This window comes from Amblyomma americanum, chromosome 11 (genome assembly GCF_052857255.1).
Source record: "Amblyomma americanum isolate KBUSLIRL-KWMA chromosome 11, ASM5285725v1, whole genome shotgun sequence".
In the NCBI taxonomy this organism is placed as follows: Eukaryota; Metazoa; Arthropoda; class Arachnida; order Ixodida; family Ixodidae; genus Amblyomma; species Amblyomma americanum.
The window spans coordinates 9965260-9984454 of NC_135507.1; the positions used below are offsets into that span (position 1 = coordinate 9965260).

General features: G+C 43.3%; 1 protein-coding gene across 1 annotated transcript in view; it reads right to left on the minus strand.

Annotated features, from left to right (window-relative positions):
- Positions 1 to 3297: 3297 nt before the first annotated feature.
- LOC144111168 (histone acetyltransferase KAT6B-like) overlaps positions 3298 to 19195 on the minus strand; it is a 31493-nt gene continuing 15595 nt past the window's right edge. Inside the window, exons 2-8 of the mRNA XM_077644332.1 lie at positions 17001 to 17175; positions 14358 to 14470; positions 12555 to 12636; positions 12392 to 12457; positions 12182 to 12272; positions 11132 to 11264; positions 3298 to 8164 (exon numbers count right to left, since the gene is read on the minus strand). Of these exons, the coding sequence (XP_077500458.1) occupies positions 8024 to 8164; positions 11132 to 11264; positions 12182 to 12272; positions 12392 to 12457; positions 12555 to 12636; positions 14358 to 14470; positions 17001 to 17175 (801 nt within the window). The 3' untranslated portion in view covers positions 3298 to 8023. The remainder of the gene's footprint in view (positions 8165 to 11131; positions 11265 to 12181; positions 12273 to 12391; positions 12458 to 12554; positions 12637 to 14357; positions 14471 to 17000; positions 17176 to 19195) is intronic.

A 19195-nucleotide genomic window follows, 5' to 3' on the forward strand; every position in this document is an offset into this window, starting at 1 on the left:
TCACGCAGCGAGGTCACGCTAAAGGTCAATGGTGCCTACCGCCGCCTCGCCACGGAACGGGTTGAAGTGCGACCTAAAGTAGTATTGCTTCGCAATAATAACATGTCAGCAAGTTGCAGCAGTAGTGTTGAAACAGCCGGTGTAGTGGTCGCATTTCGATGGAGCTGAAATGTTAGAGGTCCATGTGCTATTCATTGTCAGTGCACGTTAAAGATTCCCAGGTGGTCGAAATTATCCGGAGCCCTCCACTACTGGAATTACTTTGGGACATTAAACCCCATAAAACCAAACCAAACCAGTAGTATTGCAATCGACTTTCCATACATGATATCAGGAGCCGATTGCCTCACTCTTTTCAATGAGAGCACCTCAGAAGTGTGAAATCTCCATTAAAAGTAGACAGGTGGTCCAGTTGAATACTCTCGTTGTGAAACATTGCACTAAAGACAGGTACGTTGGATGAGTGCGGGAAAATTACCATAATCGAGGGATTTATGCAAAGTAGCAAAGAAAACACAACCTAGTGTACTACAAAGGGCATCTTTTTAAGGGAGTACATAGCAAATAAAATGGCCGCTTTGGTCAAAATTTGCTATTCCTCAATTTATTTTAATATTTTTCGTTACCCTTGGGTCTTCATTCGTTTCGTGACGAAACATTGTAGCAAAATATAGAGTACAAATTTAGAACCCTTTTTTTGTGTGTGGTCGCTGAAAATTGTGAGCAAATGATGTTTCTTATGGTCCCTGCGCATCGCAGATAATATGGGTTTCAGACGATGGAGCATCACTACTACTTTAGTATCCCCATGAAGAGGAGAGATCGGAAGATCAGAGCTTCTGTCGGTTGTAATGCCTCATTTCTCCGACTAAAAGTAAAAGCATATGAGGCGATAAACGAAGCAAACGATTGAATGAACCTTAAGGTTGATCTTCTCAACTTATACTTTTTCTGCAACTGCTAACTCATTCCTTCAGAATTTCGTAACAAATGACGGTTGAATTAGTTTTTTTTGCATGAATCCAGAGGCTGTGAAGAGTGCAATAAAGATCTGTAGTATAATGCAACTTAAGTCTGCTGCAGTGAAACGCTGCCCGCATTCAGGACTGCCCTACCGAATTCCTCCACGCCAAAATATTAACTAATACTTTTCTTGGTATCTAAACAAGAAGCTGATCACAAGAAAAAAAGAATTTTAAGCTGTAGATCTTTGATACCTGGTATGTCTAATAAAGTCAGACATTAAAAAAATTGCTGGTGGTTAACCCTGGTCGAAAGTGAAAAGCTTCATCTCCATGGCTACGTTTGTGGTCGAGCAACTGGCGGTCTCCACGGCAGGTGTCGCATCGAACACGCCTAGCATTAGGCTGAACGCATCAAAGTGCACCGTCGTTTTATGCAGAACCCATTTTCATGACCTGCACATGCGATAACAGCAGACGTTTTCCCGCTTGACCGAAGGTCAAGGTCAAAGTCGAGATAGTTGGTGCAACAGCCACTGGTGTTGCTACTGTAGCTGACGTCACATGTCGAACCTGACTGCAACCAGTTAGGCTCATGGTTTGACCTCTAGCTACATTCAAGCTGAAACTTGCGGCCCCGCTGACGGCTCAAATAGCTGTCGTAGTGAAGCTTTTCGCTTCAAAAGTTGATTTTGTTTACTGCTGTGATTGTATAGTGGAGTAATACAGGATGCCACGGACTGTGGCTCAGTGTTAACTGGTGTTTTCTTAAGTTGTTGCATAGGAAATGTTTTCTTGTGAATATGCCTGGTGGAGCTTTACCTTTATTTCCATGTGTACTGTGCATCTAAAAAAAGAAGAGCCAACAGCTTTGTTGCACCGAACAGGGCTTTGTCTACATGGTGACATAAAAAACTTATGCACTTCTTGATTATTTAACATCGCTCGGGTTGCTTTACGAGTATGGTATAGTTACTTGTAATAACGAACATCTTGCAAAGCACAGCATCGCGAACAACTAGCGGTACAGTCCAGGCATAGACCAGCGGCAGCCGTCAGCCCAGAACACGCACGAGGGACGGAGCGTTCGGCGCTTCTCATCGTCTTCTTCGTTAGCGCCAGCCTCTGAAGATTCCAAAGCCGAAGGCCAGTCTTGCATACTTGAGAACTATGCCAACTAGCTTAAAATAAGATGCAGGTCTGAAATTAGCATAAAAAGTTACATATCTGTGTCAAATTTTTTTGCATTTCATGTGTAAATAATGAAAATAGTTTCAATTGCTGCGTCCCTCCTTAAAGCTGAGAGGTGGGCTGTTCTATGCGCTTGTCGTTAATGCTGGTGCATTGTTTCAATGTTCAAATTATCAGCTAGCCTACCGCCGTGTTTTAATTGGACCTTTCTAAAACGTTTTGTCATGTTTCCTCTGTCCTTTCTCCTGCGTCCCTCAGTCACGTTGCTTTTCTAACAATCACCCTGTGTGCTGCTCTATATCCACTTCTAGTGCACTTTGCACTGGTGCAGCATTTCAGAATTCAAATACCTGCTCAACCGATACCCTTTCCCTGGTACACTGGCCCATATCTCCCATCCCATTACACAAATCCCTCTGTTATATTAATCCTCGGAAGATCGTCCTGTACACTCCTCTTGTATGTCCCTGTGCGGTGTCCCGGAGCATGAAATTTTCCTTCATTACCATCTTCTGTTTGACACTAACCAGTAGTTTCCTGTTTTTGCAAGGTTTTGAGACGGGTGTCAGCTGACAAGTGTCAGCAAGTGTTCCAGTAAGTAACGTGGAATTTGAACCGGACTGGAAGTTTGAATTATGCAAAATCCAAAATAATGGGAGTTTTTAATACCCTTGATTTTGATGAAATGAAAGCATCGGTTCAGTTTAAGTGATACTGTGGTAGCCCAAGAGAACCTCTTTTCGCAAGCTTTAATTAGTTTTGCAAGTCCGCCTGAAAGAGTGGGCGGGATACTTGCTGTGCCGGCAGCATGAAAATAAAAAAATTCGGCTGAACGTACTTGATAGATCACAATACAGCTGCCAATACTTTTTCTTGCAGTTTACATGTTTTTTACTTGACCACTCCTACTATGTTCCAGAAATAGCTGTCTGTTTAGGTTTCACTGTTTTTTACAGAACAGTGCAGAAAAAGGACACGGACGCAGAAAAGAACACGACACAACCGTGTCCTTTTCTGCGCCGTTTCATAAAAGATGAATTGCCAACAAGTCTGATCATCATATTGAGGGTAGTGCAGTGCTATGGCACTATCCTGAACGTCGCTCTTTACTTAGCTGTCCCGAACCCAGAGGAATTGGAACAAGTTTATTCAACAAACTTTATTCCAACATGCCTGGTTTATACATGCTCTCTTCTTGGTGAGCGAGGCAGATGACAAATCTCCGAAATGAAGAGCAATTGTTCAATGGCACACGAGACAACAAAAACACGCCAACAAAAAACAAACAAAAGGCCACTCAAGCATGGCAAATCTCACAACTTGCACAAGGAATCATAATTCAGTAGTGATAATTTTTTTTGTACAAACAACTGGTGTGATCACACCTAGCACAGGTCTAGCACCTGCATGGGAGACCAGCAGGGAAAGCTTAGATGTGAACACAACTGAATGGCATATGCAAGACAGCTCTTGGTGCAAGGTGGGGCCAAGGTTCGACCAGAAATCACTATATTTGAAATCAGCGCCATCTCATGTCGTGTACAGGTACCATGGCTGCGTGACTGACCGAGCGTTACATACAAGGAAAGTGCCTTTCTGCCTATCGCACACCAAGAAATCACTAAGGCCATGGAGCAACAGAACAGAAAGTTCTGCTAAGTCTCTCATTCAGATGCTGGCAAGATGAGCTTATCCAGAATTGTAGGAATACCTAGCATCATGACTGAGGCAACTGGCATACACTGTCTGCTCTAAGCTGTGGCAATAAATAGCTGTTTTATAGCTTGCTCTAGAAGAGCTGTATGTATACCAGTGACACAGTTCAAACAATGGAGCTCGACATCTCGTGCATTATATCACTCTTTCAAAACACAGTGCACAGGTAGAAAGTAAAACATATGCAATGATTTACTAGCTTCTATATACAGCAGCCCTCTGGCCAATATCCTAGAACAACCATGCTTTGTCGAGTATGGCTTAAAACAGGCTGCGGCAAAGCTCCTCACATAGCAGAAACAATGGCTGTGCAAAGTCTAAAACTTTGGTGTGATTTGAGCACTTGAGCCATGGCAGCGACATTTGGAGCAGCGCAAGATTAAAGTTCCCTCCCTGCAAACACATTAGAACTGTCTTTGTTATTGCACATACTGATATCCACAGGACGTCCACCATACTCTGAGGAAGATAAATCTGTGTGTGCTGTGCAGCCAAGTTCTGCCTTTCTGTGTGCTCCACTGGTTACAAGTGACAAAGATAAAGCCAGGATCATGTTACTGCCAATCTAATGATGCAAATTAAAAACACTGTTCAGAATCAAATGCATTATGGTAGGTCACTACAACTCACTGTTATCTCAACCAACACATGGCACATTTAGGTCCTCTGCTTTTGAGATAGCTTCTGGTTCCTAGGCATTTCGGGACATAGCAGTTGTCGAAACTATACTGTCGTGTGCCTATACAAATGTAGCATGACTGTGATGTTATGTAAACAGTGTAACAGCCGTGGCGTGGCTGCAGCTACAGCCTTGTCTATGTAAGTACACCCCTGGCCTTATTGGCCATAAACTTCATGAAAAGATGTTTTTGCAATGCACTTCACTAAAAAAAACATTGGTATCAGCTCACCGAGTAGAAATGTATAACAGCCATCACACACAACCCACCAACACGAGTACGAATGAGCAGGTTACATTCATGGACACCTTTGCAGTATTGTGTAGACCTTAGCAGGTCTGCACAGTACTTGTTTGAACTGAGACATGAGTGAAAGTGACCGCTTGGGCTCTGGCTTTGTGCAACAGTTAACAGACCACGGCTGGCCTACATCTCTGCTGGATGAGCCTGATAATTACCCACACGAAGTGAGATTTTAAGCAAACTGAACCGTAGAATTTAAACCTCTGCATATGACTTGTATGTTTTAACAGTTAAGCCAGGGGTGTGTGCACAGAGAAATTTTGACGTTTTACAAATGACAACGCAGCACCCTGTACAAGATCGTTTGGATTCCTCATTTGTCACTAACAACCATACAGCAAGCCACATGTAGCAGTTTTCAATGTGCAAAGCGTGGCAACTCACTTTGAGCTCAGTTCAAAGTGAAAGCTTAAAGGGACACTGAGGAGAAACAGTAGTTGGCCTAGATTGGTGGGTTATCACTTTCTAATGATTAGAAATGTAAGCATAGCAGAAAACAGCTTTAATAAGCTGGCTTATGCAAGTCCACTGCGGTTGCACTGTGCCAGATTTTCTGTTGATAAAACAGGAAACAATGGATTTTAGGCAACTGCTCTGTCGTTACAGCTAGTGCAAGATTATTGTATAAGGTGAAAACAGAGAACTAAAAGCATAAAATTGAAGCAAACCAACACTACTCGACATCATCCCCAACGTAGTGGAAAAACATAACCTTCAACTCCAAATTAGTAAGGAAGGCCTATTTTGCTGCCCCTCCCCCCCCCCAAAAGAAAAAAAAACATAGCCAGAAAGTCCGACGAGCTATTGAATTTTACTGATGGCAAAAACCCAATGGAGTTGTCTGTCGTCAGTGTCCCTTAAGCGAGGCGAGGATTAAGCATGGGTGGCAGATTGGCAAAGCAAAACTAACCTGCAGCTTGGGTGCCCGAAGTGCCCTCATACACGCTCTTTTTCTGTACACTAAAGTCACTAAAGTGCATCAACAGTTTGATGCCTGCCATTTGATCCCTCAAAGCTACTACTCTCTGTTCCTCGTTAAATACTTTGTACACAAGTGTCAGCAAAAGGCAAGACAAGCACCGGAAACTTTGACTACAGCTCACTCACACGCTGACAGGCACAATCAGGAAGCCGTCAAGCAGCGGAGTGAGCACAGCTGTGATGCACTTGCGCTCCACTATAGACGTCGCCAAAAAATCTGCAAGTGGCCTTGTCCGACCCCCTAATGGCACACTCCAATTGGCGTTCTGCAGCATCGCCCTGAATCCACAAAGGAGCACAAAATCCACTGCGGTGCATGGAAATTCAAATGACGATCGGAACAAAAGACGCGCTCGCTCATAGCTGCGACGGGCAAGACTGGGCAACCTGACATGAAGCATTTGCTCCCAATGTACAACTGGAAACCCAGGATCCAATTCCTAATTGCCCACTGAAACGCATATTGGTTCGGTCAGAAAGAAAACTTGCTCCAGGTCACTGATTGGGATACATCGCATGACACACTCAGGGGAAGACTTGCAAGCTAGGGTTCAGACACTAGTGCCACATATGTACACCCGCCATCATAAGTTTCTGAGGTGCGATTCCTGCGAAGAAATTAAAATTTTTTTTTTTTTTGCACGCAGTGTGCACTGCTTGAAAATTAACGGTGCACTGTACAATTTGTACCCTCTGAATCAGTCCACAGATGTCTATTGCTGGCAGCACAAGCAATGACTGCTATTAGTTTTTTTCTGCTAATACTGTGTTCCATTCCACGTTGAACCTGATCAGAATGACAATGCTGCCAAATCACTCGTGCTATCTTGCCTTCGTGTGGAATTCCACCCAAGGTCCCATGGTTCATGCTGTTCACTGAACTGCCAGATGCCTTCTATGTAAACTTGCTAACAGCTGTTTTTAAGGTAAGGAGGGAAGGAAAAAGACAAAAGCCTCTGAAATTGCTGTGCACAATCCGGCAGTCTGTTCCGTCTGTCGCACCACTGCGACAGCGACCCAATGCTCTCAACTGGCCTTTGCAAGCAAGGGACTTTTGAGGGCAAGGCAGAGGCAAGATTGGCTTATTTTAACACCCCTTTCTCCTCTGTTCTGTGGTGCAATGCACACATGGTGAACACAAAATGCAGCACTCTGCCATCGACACAACCAAGCCATGTGTTTAATATATTAGACACAATTCCAGTGCGACAGGAAAGGTGAGCAGAAAGACATGAGGGTGCAGGCTAGTTGAATTGAGTGAAGGCTGAAACGTCCGTGTGGGAAACTAGTGTTGGTGGGAGTTCTGAACAATGTGGCACTTGTGCACTCAACTTGCAGAGAGCATGACCAGCTGATTAAGATTTGTGTGCCTTCGTGAGCTCATACACTGCCAGCAGCATATAAGTTTGCGGGGTAAATTCCCTCCATATCAGCTCAGTGTGTACATTTTAATTCTCAGCACACTGTGGTCAAACTCTGTGCAGATGAATCTATGCGACACAGGAGAATACCCTAGCACAACCCTTCAGGCACGTTTACTTCTGGGTTGCTTCTGGATATATGTATATTAATACTTCTCCTAGCTAATTCACCTGTAACTCGGCACACACAGTTAGTATACTGTAGCCAGTATCATGGATGTGCCAAACCAACAAAGCAGATTTTATGGTATGAAGAGTGGTGGTGCCATCTGTCGGTAGGCATGCAAAACATAATGAGAAGATGGAAAATGTCGCAGCACGTTGCTCCTTTAACAGCAGATGGCATGAATGCTCTTTGCGCACCAAAATTGCGCTTCTTCGACATAGTGCCGCACTGCAGCATACTTTAGACAAACTAAACAAGTGTTGAAATTGCACACCACATTAAGCAAAATCTTGGCTATGAACTAGCAGTTGGTTTAGCCAGAAGAAGTACTAATACACTTGTCTTAAAAGGCAATGCAGAAGTCAGCACAGCATAATCTTGCACAGCTTCCACAAGGCTTCCTCTAGTGACACAAAAAGGCAAAGCACCACAAAATGCCCTGGGCAATGGCTTGCTCAACAAAAGCACTCTCTTCGTGTCACCACAGATTACGAAAGACTCCAAAACGACACTCTGATATATACAACAGCAGCATTCGGTGCTGCCAAAACAAAACAAAAAAATGATTGCAATGCACTGTGACTGATCGGACTCCAGGCTTCATCAGCAGAGGTGTCCGTTGGGCAGCCCCGTCTGGAGCCTCTTGATGTGGTTGTAGATCTTGAGCGCTGGCCCCAGCTTGAGAGAGAGGCCAGTCAGCACATCATTGCGCTTCAGCAGGAGCAATGAGTGGCCATCGATTTCCTGGTTTTGAGAAACGCAAAAGAACTGTGTTATTCATTGTCATTATTGTATAACACCCCTAGTTTCCTGCAATTACATAATTCTGCGAAAAATCGCAGATTTAAGCACTTTTCGCGGAATTTTTTGTTCGCAGCCAAAATCTAACTTTTTGACACAGTTGTTATAGACATTAGTAGGTACGACAAAAGGGTGGGAAAATGACGATTTTTCCTACTGGCACAAGTACAACATGAAGGGGGTTTGCAACCTCAGAAAATTTCTTACTGATTAGGAGTTCCCGGGTTCGAACCCGACCGCGGCAGCTGCGTTTATATGGAGGAAAAACGCTAAGGCGCCCATGTGCTGTGCGATGTCAGTGCACGTTAAAGATCCCCAGGTTGTCGAAATTATTCCGGAGCCCTCCACTACGGCACCTTCTTCTTCCTTTCCTCTTTCACTTCCTCCCTTATCCCTTCCTTTATGGCGTGGTTCAGGTGTCCAATGATATATGAGACAGATAATGCGCCATTTCCTTTCCCCAAAAATCCAATTATTATTGAAAGATACGAGTATTATTACAGTATCATTACGATTATAATGCAATCCGAAACTGTTCAGGCCAACCATAGCTGAAAAAAAAAAAAAAGTTATAGCCTGCAAGTGTGCCTGGACTTAAGAATCTCTAGTCCTAGCTTCTGAGTGGCAAGTGTACCTAAAAACTGTTCGAGAACTGTAATCCAGCAACACAGACCATGCACTGTTTTTTTTCTAAGCAAGCAGAACCAATATCTCGTCCTTCTGGGCCGGAAATTTGCCCAACACTCTTTTCCATTGCAGTCGTTATGGAGATCCCTGTATCTCACAGGCGCCATTTTTTGAAGATAACACTGAGGTACAACAGCCACATTGAATATGGACACCTGCAGCATGCAAAGACTGAGCTAACAAAAAAAAAAAACTTGCATGCGTCTTTTGTGTGTCTTAAGTTTCTCATGGAATTTCACAGATTCTTAATTCTGGACTTGCGGAATTTCACAGATTCTTTATTCTGCATTCACGGAATATGAAATTTTCCACTGAAGAAAGTTAGTGGCCTTATCTACTATATATTACGCTGTTATAAAAAGGCTAAACGGCATTGCATAAGGTATAACACTACTAAGGCAGAGCAGCAGACAATGCTTTGGGCATTTGCTCACTGCGCTGCCCATTGCCGATCACTGCGGCAGCTTTGTAGCTTGGGCATTCCCTTCGTTTTCAAGTAGCGTGGCGTTTGGCCCCAAAGCCACCAGGAACCCGCTGATTTTCCAATGTGTTCAAGCTTTCCCCTAGCCTGGTGTACTCTGCTCTTCTGGGATGGGACATACGAAAAGTGGGTTTTCGGCCCCACCTCATGCAGAGCAAATAAGGCATAACCATCGCGCTCTTTGCTCTATTAAAAATCAAATTGTCATAATCATACTGCCCCTACAGCAGCACTGTGTACATGGCCTTCTCTTGAAGAGGAAGTGGCGACGTTTCACTGTGAAACTCAAGTTAGAAATATACGATTTTGCTGAATTCTGTTTCAAAGGTTCCCACTACAGTTTGCACCAGGGAACAGGAAAGCCAGAAAAGTTGAATGGAATTTTTAGAAATTATCTCTAAATTGTCAGCTGCTTTTGAGGACTTGTACGTGACATGAACACTCAAGAGCCTTAGCTCTAGATAATGCATGAATTTTATAGCCACCTTCAAAACCATTGTTGGGGCCTTTTAATTGGTGCTAAGGATGGCATACTAGTGCCCTGATGGTTAGCGAGTAATCGGGAAGAGCTCAGAAAAAGTGTTTAGGGCCCTTGAGAGTGCCATTTATCATTTCCACGTGAAACAAATACCTTTTGGCCTAAACAGCATATCCGGATTTCAAGAAAGCTAATTCATTTAGTTTTCCTATGGACAACACAATGCCACTAGGCAACTTTTACAGGCACCTGCAAAATTTCCTACAAATTCTCAAAATAGTTTGAAACTGCAATTTAAAACACCAGAATTTATGAAATCAACACCCTAGGGATAGTGGAATCATTTTGTATTTCAAGGATGCACATGGCAAAAGAAAACTAAAAAAAAATCAGACATTAGTACCAGTGGCAAAATCTCTTAGCAAGAAAATGACGCAGAATGTCCTACCACATCACTGCTTCATGAAAAATTTTTTGCCGAGCGGGCCAGTGGGCATAAAAGAGCACCCTATTTGCAAGGAGAAGGATGCTAAGTTCCAAAATGAAGGAGTCAGTGCTAGCAAGAGTACAATTTCATAAAAAAAGCTGTGCATAGCAAGAGTACAATTTCATAAAAAAAGCTGTGCATTCGCAATGCACACAGATGTGTACAAAGCGGCTTAAGTGTTAAGTGTAACAGCCATATTGTGGCAATGAATTTTTCAAGTCTGGCTTTTGGCCATGACGTGCAAGAATGGAGCACATCAGCAACTCTGCGAATTCCAAATCAAATGTCTTCAACAGACATCATGCACAGCATATGCTACCTATCCAGGGCCAAATTATGAAAAGAATGAATTCACTTTGAAAACAAATAGCAGAAAATGATGTTCAAGTTTGCCAGGCCCACTGTGGATCACGCTCCCTCGACTTTAAACTTAGTTGCACAACTAGCACACATTGCCTAGTGCAAGGTACCATATTACACACTAGCACTACACCCTTGCAAAAAAAAAAAAAAATAAAACTGGTGACAGACCTGTTTCCACTGTGTTTTACAATGTATACAAAAAGAATTTAAATCAAAAGCGTGGTTTGGTACCCTTCCATGCCAGAATAGCCAGGTAGAGCATAACAGTTCCAAAAATACCAGCAGACAAGATTTCCATCCATAGTTCCAGTTAATGCAGTCAGGACAAATGAGTGTCCTGATCGAGTTTCCTACTCTTTGCTAAACACAGTTTGTGATTAATGCCTCTCAGCTACCATGTATCTACTTTCTCACCTGATCCCTAAAGACTGCCGCTTGTTCCGGAAAGCCGACATGCACCAAGAACTTCTCGACCTCTTCCACGGTCCAGTCCTTGGCATCAGGAACAACGTCAGGGTACTTGTCCAGGGCTATGTAGTATGCAGATCTGGGGAACAGCACAAGCATGTTAAAGGCAGTGCACCGTTTTGTGCAACTGCATGGCAAGACAACCTCAGAATTGTATTGCAGAACAGCAGATGAAAAGCTGCAGCTGCTACTTTGTTCCTGGAATTTTCCTCCTCTAGGAATTGTTAGTAATGCTGTTATAATGGCACATTTGTTTCTTAATTCAAATTCATTACGTGGCCTGCACAGTAGTACTGTTTGAGGGGTGCAATACAAAGCATACACAGACAGTGTTATGCCATAGATAACACAGGTAGCTGTAATACACATACTAAAAGTAGCCACTGTGGTACAGTCAACTACTAACGTGAAATTGGCCTCGTCACTGAATGGACACTTTAGCATACCAGCAGCAGCCACTAGACAAGGAGATAACATACAGGAAAACATGAAAATGGGTGTGAAAATACTGTGTTCTGCTGAATATAGCAGAATCTCAAATACTAAAAATATTATCAGGGATACTACTCCAAAATAATTTTCACAAGCTTCTGCTCCATAGCATGATTTGCTTTGGTAGAATCAATATTGATACAAGGCTAGTTGCAAGATCAGTAAAGTGGTGTGCTCTGCCACGACGCTTGTGTTGTTCGTCAAGTACGAGGGTATTGAGTGCAGAGTTACAGCCATGCAAGAACTCATAGTTCTACTTGATATGATGCCACATTTCGTGTCTTTGCTAACAACATGCCAAGATAACTACACAAGGCAACAATTAAACGAACTGGGTAACATCTCTCTTATCAAGTACAGAGTTGATGAGTATAGGGTTACACTGCCTTGAAAGTCATCATGTTGTAAGAAATAATGCTTATATAGCAGCTCAGGTGCCATGATTAGAGCCTAGGTTTGTCTGCCACCGCTGGTGATCATGCAGGGACAATAACCAAATCTTACAGGTCAGCATGTTCTCCGTCAAAAGGTTTGAGGTCTTCGTCAGGCACGGGTGAGTCGCATGGTGTCGGGAGTCCGACTGAGTTGTCCACTTCTGCAAACACAGGAAGAATGGCCAAAAATGTACCGACAACCAAATCTCAGAATGGCTTGAAACAAACTGAAAAAGCATCACACTGAAACAATGCTGAGAGGAGCTTGCCATTTACGTACCAGTTTTGACCTTCACGCCAGCTGGCTTCTTTGTGACATCACAGCAGGCCTTGCACAGCCATTTGCCTGCAGATGGCCACAGTTAATTTGTCACATGGCTTCTGGCTACATATTTTCATGAAACGAAATTCTACCCAAGAGAATATCAAGATGGCACTCTTACGTTGAGGCCTATGCGTCAGCTTGGGCCTGTGGCAAACCATGTGGTAGCCTCGATCGCAGCCGTCACAAATGATCAGCTCATCCTAAAAGCAGGATAAAAAAAAAACGAAGAAAAATGTGATTTTTGGTATGTACTGATATATGTATCAAGAGATGATGCATACTGATGTGAAAGACAATGAAAGACTACAAGGCATGCTTAGTTCAATCGAGTAAACTGCGTACATTTAAAAAGACTGATAATGTAAAACGTAGGTCACTACTAAAACTATGTATCTCAGCTTCAAACTGTATGCAAAGTGCAGTAAGCAGAGTTGTGAAATGCCCGGTTCGCATATTGAACACCATCAGTCAGCTGTAGAAGGTGTGGTTCAGCGTGTTAACAGCCATCAATCAACTACTGACAAACAACAAGCAGCTGAAGACCCTATAGGCCTTGCTAAATGTCATTCCAATTCTTCAGCGTTAAAGCTGTGCTTCTATCGAAGCTAACGTAGTATTAAATGTGCTACATGTAACATGAGTAAGGCTTGCTTATCAGAGGTTAGAAGGCTATATTTAAGCACTCAGCAAAAAGAAAAAAACACTAACTTTATTTGTCAATTTTATTCAAACTTCAGCAGTAGCTATGCCACACATTACACAGTTTTCTTAATGCGTAGAGTGCAACACGAAGGGCGATGTTCAGTTTCTAATTAATGTAGATAAGAACGTGGTGTATGACAAGTGGAAAATAATTGAGCGCACCAATGTCAAGCCACACTGGTGACACATGCACCCCACATTTGCATCTCATCTGTTACCATAATTTTTGGAGTTTCCAACCCTTCTCAACAAATCCTAGCTTTTCTGAAACCATAACTACAAGAAAGGTACAGGGTCGTCCACTCTTAGTTATAATGTCGCTCCGTGCTGCCGGCGCTCCATAGGGCGCCTCTGGCGGGCACCGGAGAAACCATTGCGCAGGAGCAGTGAGAGCCATAGGCGGGGCTCTGTATTGCAGTGAAGTGGGCTTCAATTTTGCACTTTGTCCGTCTAACGTTGACCATAGAAACGTTTAAAACTAAACAAAAAAAAATTGCTGAGAAGCCTATCGGCCGCTTTTATCCCGTTGCAGCAACAGTAGCCAAGCTTTGAATATTACGTGGCGCACATTTTCTCCCATTGTCCTTATTTGTAGTTTTCAACTTAACCAGGCAAGAAGAACACATTGGTACTGTTTCTGCAACAGGATAAAAGCAGCTAATAGGCTTCTTAGCAGTCTTTTGTTTAGTCAGAAACGTTTCTCCGGTTGGCGTTATGCGTACACAGTGCAAAATTGAAGCCCACTTCACTGCAATACAGAACACACTGTAGCAGACGACGTGCGAAGCCCTGCCTTTGGCTCTCACTGCTCCTGCGCAATAGTTTATACGGCGCACGCCAGAGGCGCCCCACGGAGTGTGGGCAGCACGGAGCGACATTCTAAGAGTGGACAACCCTGTACATGTTAAATTTGCTTCTATCTTCAATTACTGGTGTTTAATATAGGACGGAATTTATTATATCCAGGCTTGCTGTAAGAGAATTCCAAGGCACATCTCAACTTTCAATCCAGCGTGACCTTCACTGTTAATCTGAAAATCTTCACAGTGCACGCACGCACAACCAGACATGTTTAATGTGTGTCAACGTATAAGTGAGCCACTTTTATTAGTTTATCAACATAGAGAGCACATAATTTTCCAAACTCTATGACTGTGTGGATTAACTGCCTACACCAAAATTACTCATGTGGCAATTACGTCGCAGCAATGAGACTTACGTTGTCAGCAGTTGCATTGCAGCCTGAGCAGGTCTTGCAGTCTACACACTGCCACGTCGCAAGCCGGGCAGCAGCGGCCAGTTCAGCGGAGTAGTTCAGGCAGGACGGGTGGGCTGTTCGCGGATGAGAGGACGGAACAAAATGCAAGCCATGGCGTGTTAGGCGTGCTGAACCTTTGCTCTTACTGGGCATCGCAAGCAAAAAACCTCACTTCGCAGCAGACTTCTTTCTTCCTAATGACTCACGAGCCCGGGAACATATGCGCAAAGCAGTGTCAAAGCATTAATAAGCAGCTGTCATGAAGAACAACTGCACACAGTTCTCCTAGCCAGTGCAGGAAATGTTAAAATACATAAGAGCTCGTGCAGCCAAGAAGCAGCCACAAGCTTCTTTCGGAAAGCCTCCCAGCACCTTGGCACAGGCAAACTCGGCGGCCTTGGAAAGAGAGAGCTCTTCCCCCCTCTTCATTGTGCATTGTAAGGACGTGATGGATTATGTCACACACTATTGGAAGTGTTTACGACCGGTTAGGAGCCAGGTTCCTTACATAGGCTTGCCTGAATTTAGGCATTTTATGACAGGAAATTTGCAAATGCTACACCAAATGCACAGAAAAACAACATAAAGAGGCACCAGGACCAGAAAAACACAGGAGTGAAGATTTTGCTTTTCTTTTTGTTCATGGCACAGTTTTTATTCAAATGGTTCTTCAGTGCAACCATCAAAATACTACACAATGTTTAGCTATGCACAAAAACGCGAACTGCTTGTTCTTAGTAGTAGAAGAGGTGTTATGCGACATCCTGCATCTGCAGCTCCATATACTTCTCCAATAGAATTACCACTACTCCAACTGTTTAAGTCAATGTGTGGCCTGCAACATGTGTTCTGTACAAGGCTACATATTTGCAACCCATTGCATAATGCTGGACATCATTGCATTCTCAGCAGTGAATATCTTACTTCCTCGATAGCCGAGCCTTTTGAAGCATGTCGTCTACAGTGACTTGCAAGGATCATTAATGAGGTCCTTGAAGCTCACTCCTTCTTGGCATAACCATTTAATTTTATTGATCCACTGACTAATTATTCTACTGGCTCCAATGACCATTCCTTCACACAGACTTTAATAGCACTAAAGATGGACAAACTTTAAAATTTCCTCAACAAAGCTCACTCGTTTTATAAAATTTTTCTTTTTGAAAGAAGCAAAACACCATCTCTCACTATTCTGTACGTCAAGGAATTTTGGCTATGATTTCTCTCTTTGTAATAATGCCTGGAACATTAGTTAGCACAAACTGGCACATGGAAATTTGCCTGCATCCAATAAATAAATAATCGTAAGCAAGGCTGCAATGTGGGCTAGTTGGTTGTACATTTTGGTTTGAATAACGCGCTACACACTAACAAAACGACACCGGAAGCGCACTTGTCCTGTGTCCTTCGTTCCGGTGTCGTTTTGTTAGTGTGTAGCGCGTTATTCAGACCAAAATAAATAATTTATAATCGAATTTCTTCCCCCGTGCCGTTTTGGTTTCAGCAGCTGAACAGCAGTCATGACATAAAGGTTTAGCTAGGGTGACATAACAACAGTGGTATTTTAACTGCTTCTTCATTCGTTTTTATGGCTCTTGGAAATGGCTGGAGTTAAGAGTGGCAATGAATTAAAACAGCAAAGCACTGTATCAAAACTTATTTTATGCTTCACGTTTGCTGAACTGAACTCTGTAGTCATAGCCACCATTATGCTGTTAAAACCTACAAGCGAGAAAAAATTCAAATATTTTTTGGGCACAGGTGGATTTTGCATAGTGATCCATGTATATTAATGTCTTGTGGATGATCCCAAGGAAGACAACATGCAACCAAAAATTGTCTACAGAGAGCAAAAAAGGACTACAGACAGCAAATTTTTGCTTTTGTATGCGTTAGACATTGGTATACATGGAGCACCCTGTCGTATTAACCTATGACAGCTAAATAATTCATACTTGAATTTCTTCTTGATGCTGTTTCGGTTTAATCAACCGAACAATCACTGCAACGTATAATTGAACTTTAGGTCACGTGAGGCACAAAAAAATGGCAATATAACTGCCGATATGTTGGTACAATTCTAGCTCTTGAAGAAGGCTGACTTAAGTGCTGTAGTGAGTTAAAACTACGTATCAGTGTTTATACTGCAGTTTTTCCATGCCTCACGTGGCCTAAAGTTCGACTGCACGTCACAGCCATCGTTCAGTTGATGAAACTGAAACAGCATGAGAGAAAAAATTCAATTATAAATTACTTCGCAGTCGTAGACTAATACCATGTGGTAGTTCATGTATTCTAATGTTTAATGCAACATTTTAAAGGAGAAAACATGCAATAAAATTAGGTGTCTATAAACTTTTAAAGCCAAAACCACCAAGGCACATGACATCAACCATTACCATTTTCGAAGTGGCCCTGGCAGTATCTGCGGTACGTAAAAAAATGAATTCTGGTAAGAGTCTTCCAATTTACCCTTGCGCCAGCAAACTCAGTGGATGAGTACAGACCAGAGGTAAATAGCACACCTAGCAAGAGGTCTGAAGTCATCTGCTGGTGGTTACAGTTACTAACACAGCAAGAGGGGCACAAGTAAAGGCTTCTCACCCTTGGTGTTGCAGTCTCGGCAGATGAGCAGGGACTTGTAGTCATTGCTATTTGGAGGCACAGAGAGGTAACAGACGAAGCAGTGCGGCTCGTCTTCCTCGAAGAACTCAGTCACGTCCATGGTGGGACTGTCCAGGTTCTCCAGGAAGTCCGGCCCATGCGTCTTCTTGATCCTCTGAGCACCGACGGACAGTCAACACGGAATATGAGAGGCATGGTAACATTGTGGTATCGTTAGTAACTGGGCCCATGAGCCCCTACAAATGCCCTAACTAGTCCATACAGCAATCCAAAATGCCACTCGTGAAAATCTCGGGCAGCTGTTTAATTTATAACTGAAAGAAATTTTCCGAAAGACAACAGCATGTTTTGTGCCATGTGCTTCACAGTCCTTTAAAGTAATCCCGGCCGAAATTAACTGGTTTCTTAGATACCATTACTGGGCAAAAAAATAGTGTAATTTGTGTAGTGGGGTAACAGCAGATGATAGCAAAATCATTTTTTGAGGCTTTACAAATGTAAAATTTGATACGCCTTAATATGAGCTCGGAAAACTTTTATCCATTCAACTTCAATGTACTTTCACAGCCAAAATGTTGGCGAAAAATAGGTATCCTGCTGCTAGGACCACATATTATCTTGTGTTGCTGACAAAAAACGTTAAAAAAATGGGCAGACTGTATCAGAATATACAAATGTTCTTTTAAGCACCGCAAAAGTTTCTGTACTGAACAAAAGGGGACAGCATGCAAGTGCAAAAAGTTTTTCTAGCAGCCATGAGGAATATGTACACACTGTGCAGGTCTAATAATATTGGCATTTATCAATGGTAACCTTTTAATAAACAAGTAACTACTTGCTAACTATCTCATATATCGATTAATAAGAGCGTTCTGGTTACAGCACCACTGCAGCAAGGAATCCCAGATCAATTTGAACCCCCTTGAGTTATTCAGCACACATCAAAATATCTCAATTTTCAGTTCGACCGAACTGTACCGTTTCCAAGCTGTGTAGCTATATGCATCATCAACATACGCTGCTTGAGTGGACAGCATTTGTGAACTTTAGATGTCGAACCCGACCGCGGCGGCTGCGTTTTTATGGAGGAAAAACGGTAAGGCGCCCGTGTGCTGTGCGATGTCAGTGCATGTTAAAGATCCCCAGGTGGTCGAAATTATTCCGGAGCCCTCCACTACGGCACCTCTCTCATCCTTTCTTCCCTCACTCCCTCCCTTATCCCTTCCCTCACGGCGCGGTTCAGGTGTCCAATGATATATGAGACAGATACTGCGCCATTTCCTTTCCCCCCAAAAAACCAATTATTAATTACTATTAAATGCACTCAACACACACGTGCTTTCCAGGTGCAGAAAGAGAGGAAACATTCTTTTTAGCAATTACTTTACAGTCGAGCAAACAAGCCAAAACAAGTCAAAGAGAAGTAGGAGGCTGAAGCAGACCACGCGTCCACTAGCAGCTCGCTGAACGGGGGCCGGTTCACACGGGGGTCTCCCAGGAAAGACAGAAGGCACCGCTCCGGGCTTTAGGTTGCGGCATATGACAGGTCCATCCACGTAGTCATCTGCCGTGAAGTGGAGACAGCAGACGACGCTGGTGGCTGATGCCCCCTTGGGACAGACATTTTCCCTGGCCACCGCTTTCAGCCATCTTTGACGAGTAATAGGGTCTGACGGGAACTCGTGAAAGATGACACCGGGCTGCTTTTTGTTTTTGGACGATCGGCAGAAAGGAACGCAGCAGTAGATCATTGGCACTCTGTAAAAAGTGGTTCGGACAAAGGTGCTGTGGGTTCTTTCATCACAAAGTGATTGTCAGGCATGGGTGTTTTTTCTTTATGCCAAAGAGCATCGTCTGAGTGTGATTTTGACAGCTTAATAGTCTGTACCTTGGGTGTGTATCCATCCTTCGGTGTGTGATGTGAACTTTGATCTGCTCTCTCTCCCTTGCTCGCTTTCCTCTTCTCTGCCTGACCCTTTTCCCTTTCCCATGTGTAGGGTAACAACGCAGTTTTCAGTCCGGTTAACCTTTACTTGCTCTCGCTCTATCTTGTCAGCCTCACCACAAATCCCGGCCACGGCAGTCAAACTTTGATGGAGGCGAAATTCTAGAGGCCCATGTACTGCGCGATGTCAGTGCACGTTAAAGAATCCCAGGTGCATGAAATTTCCGGA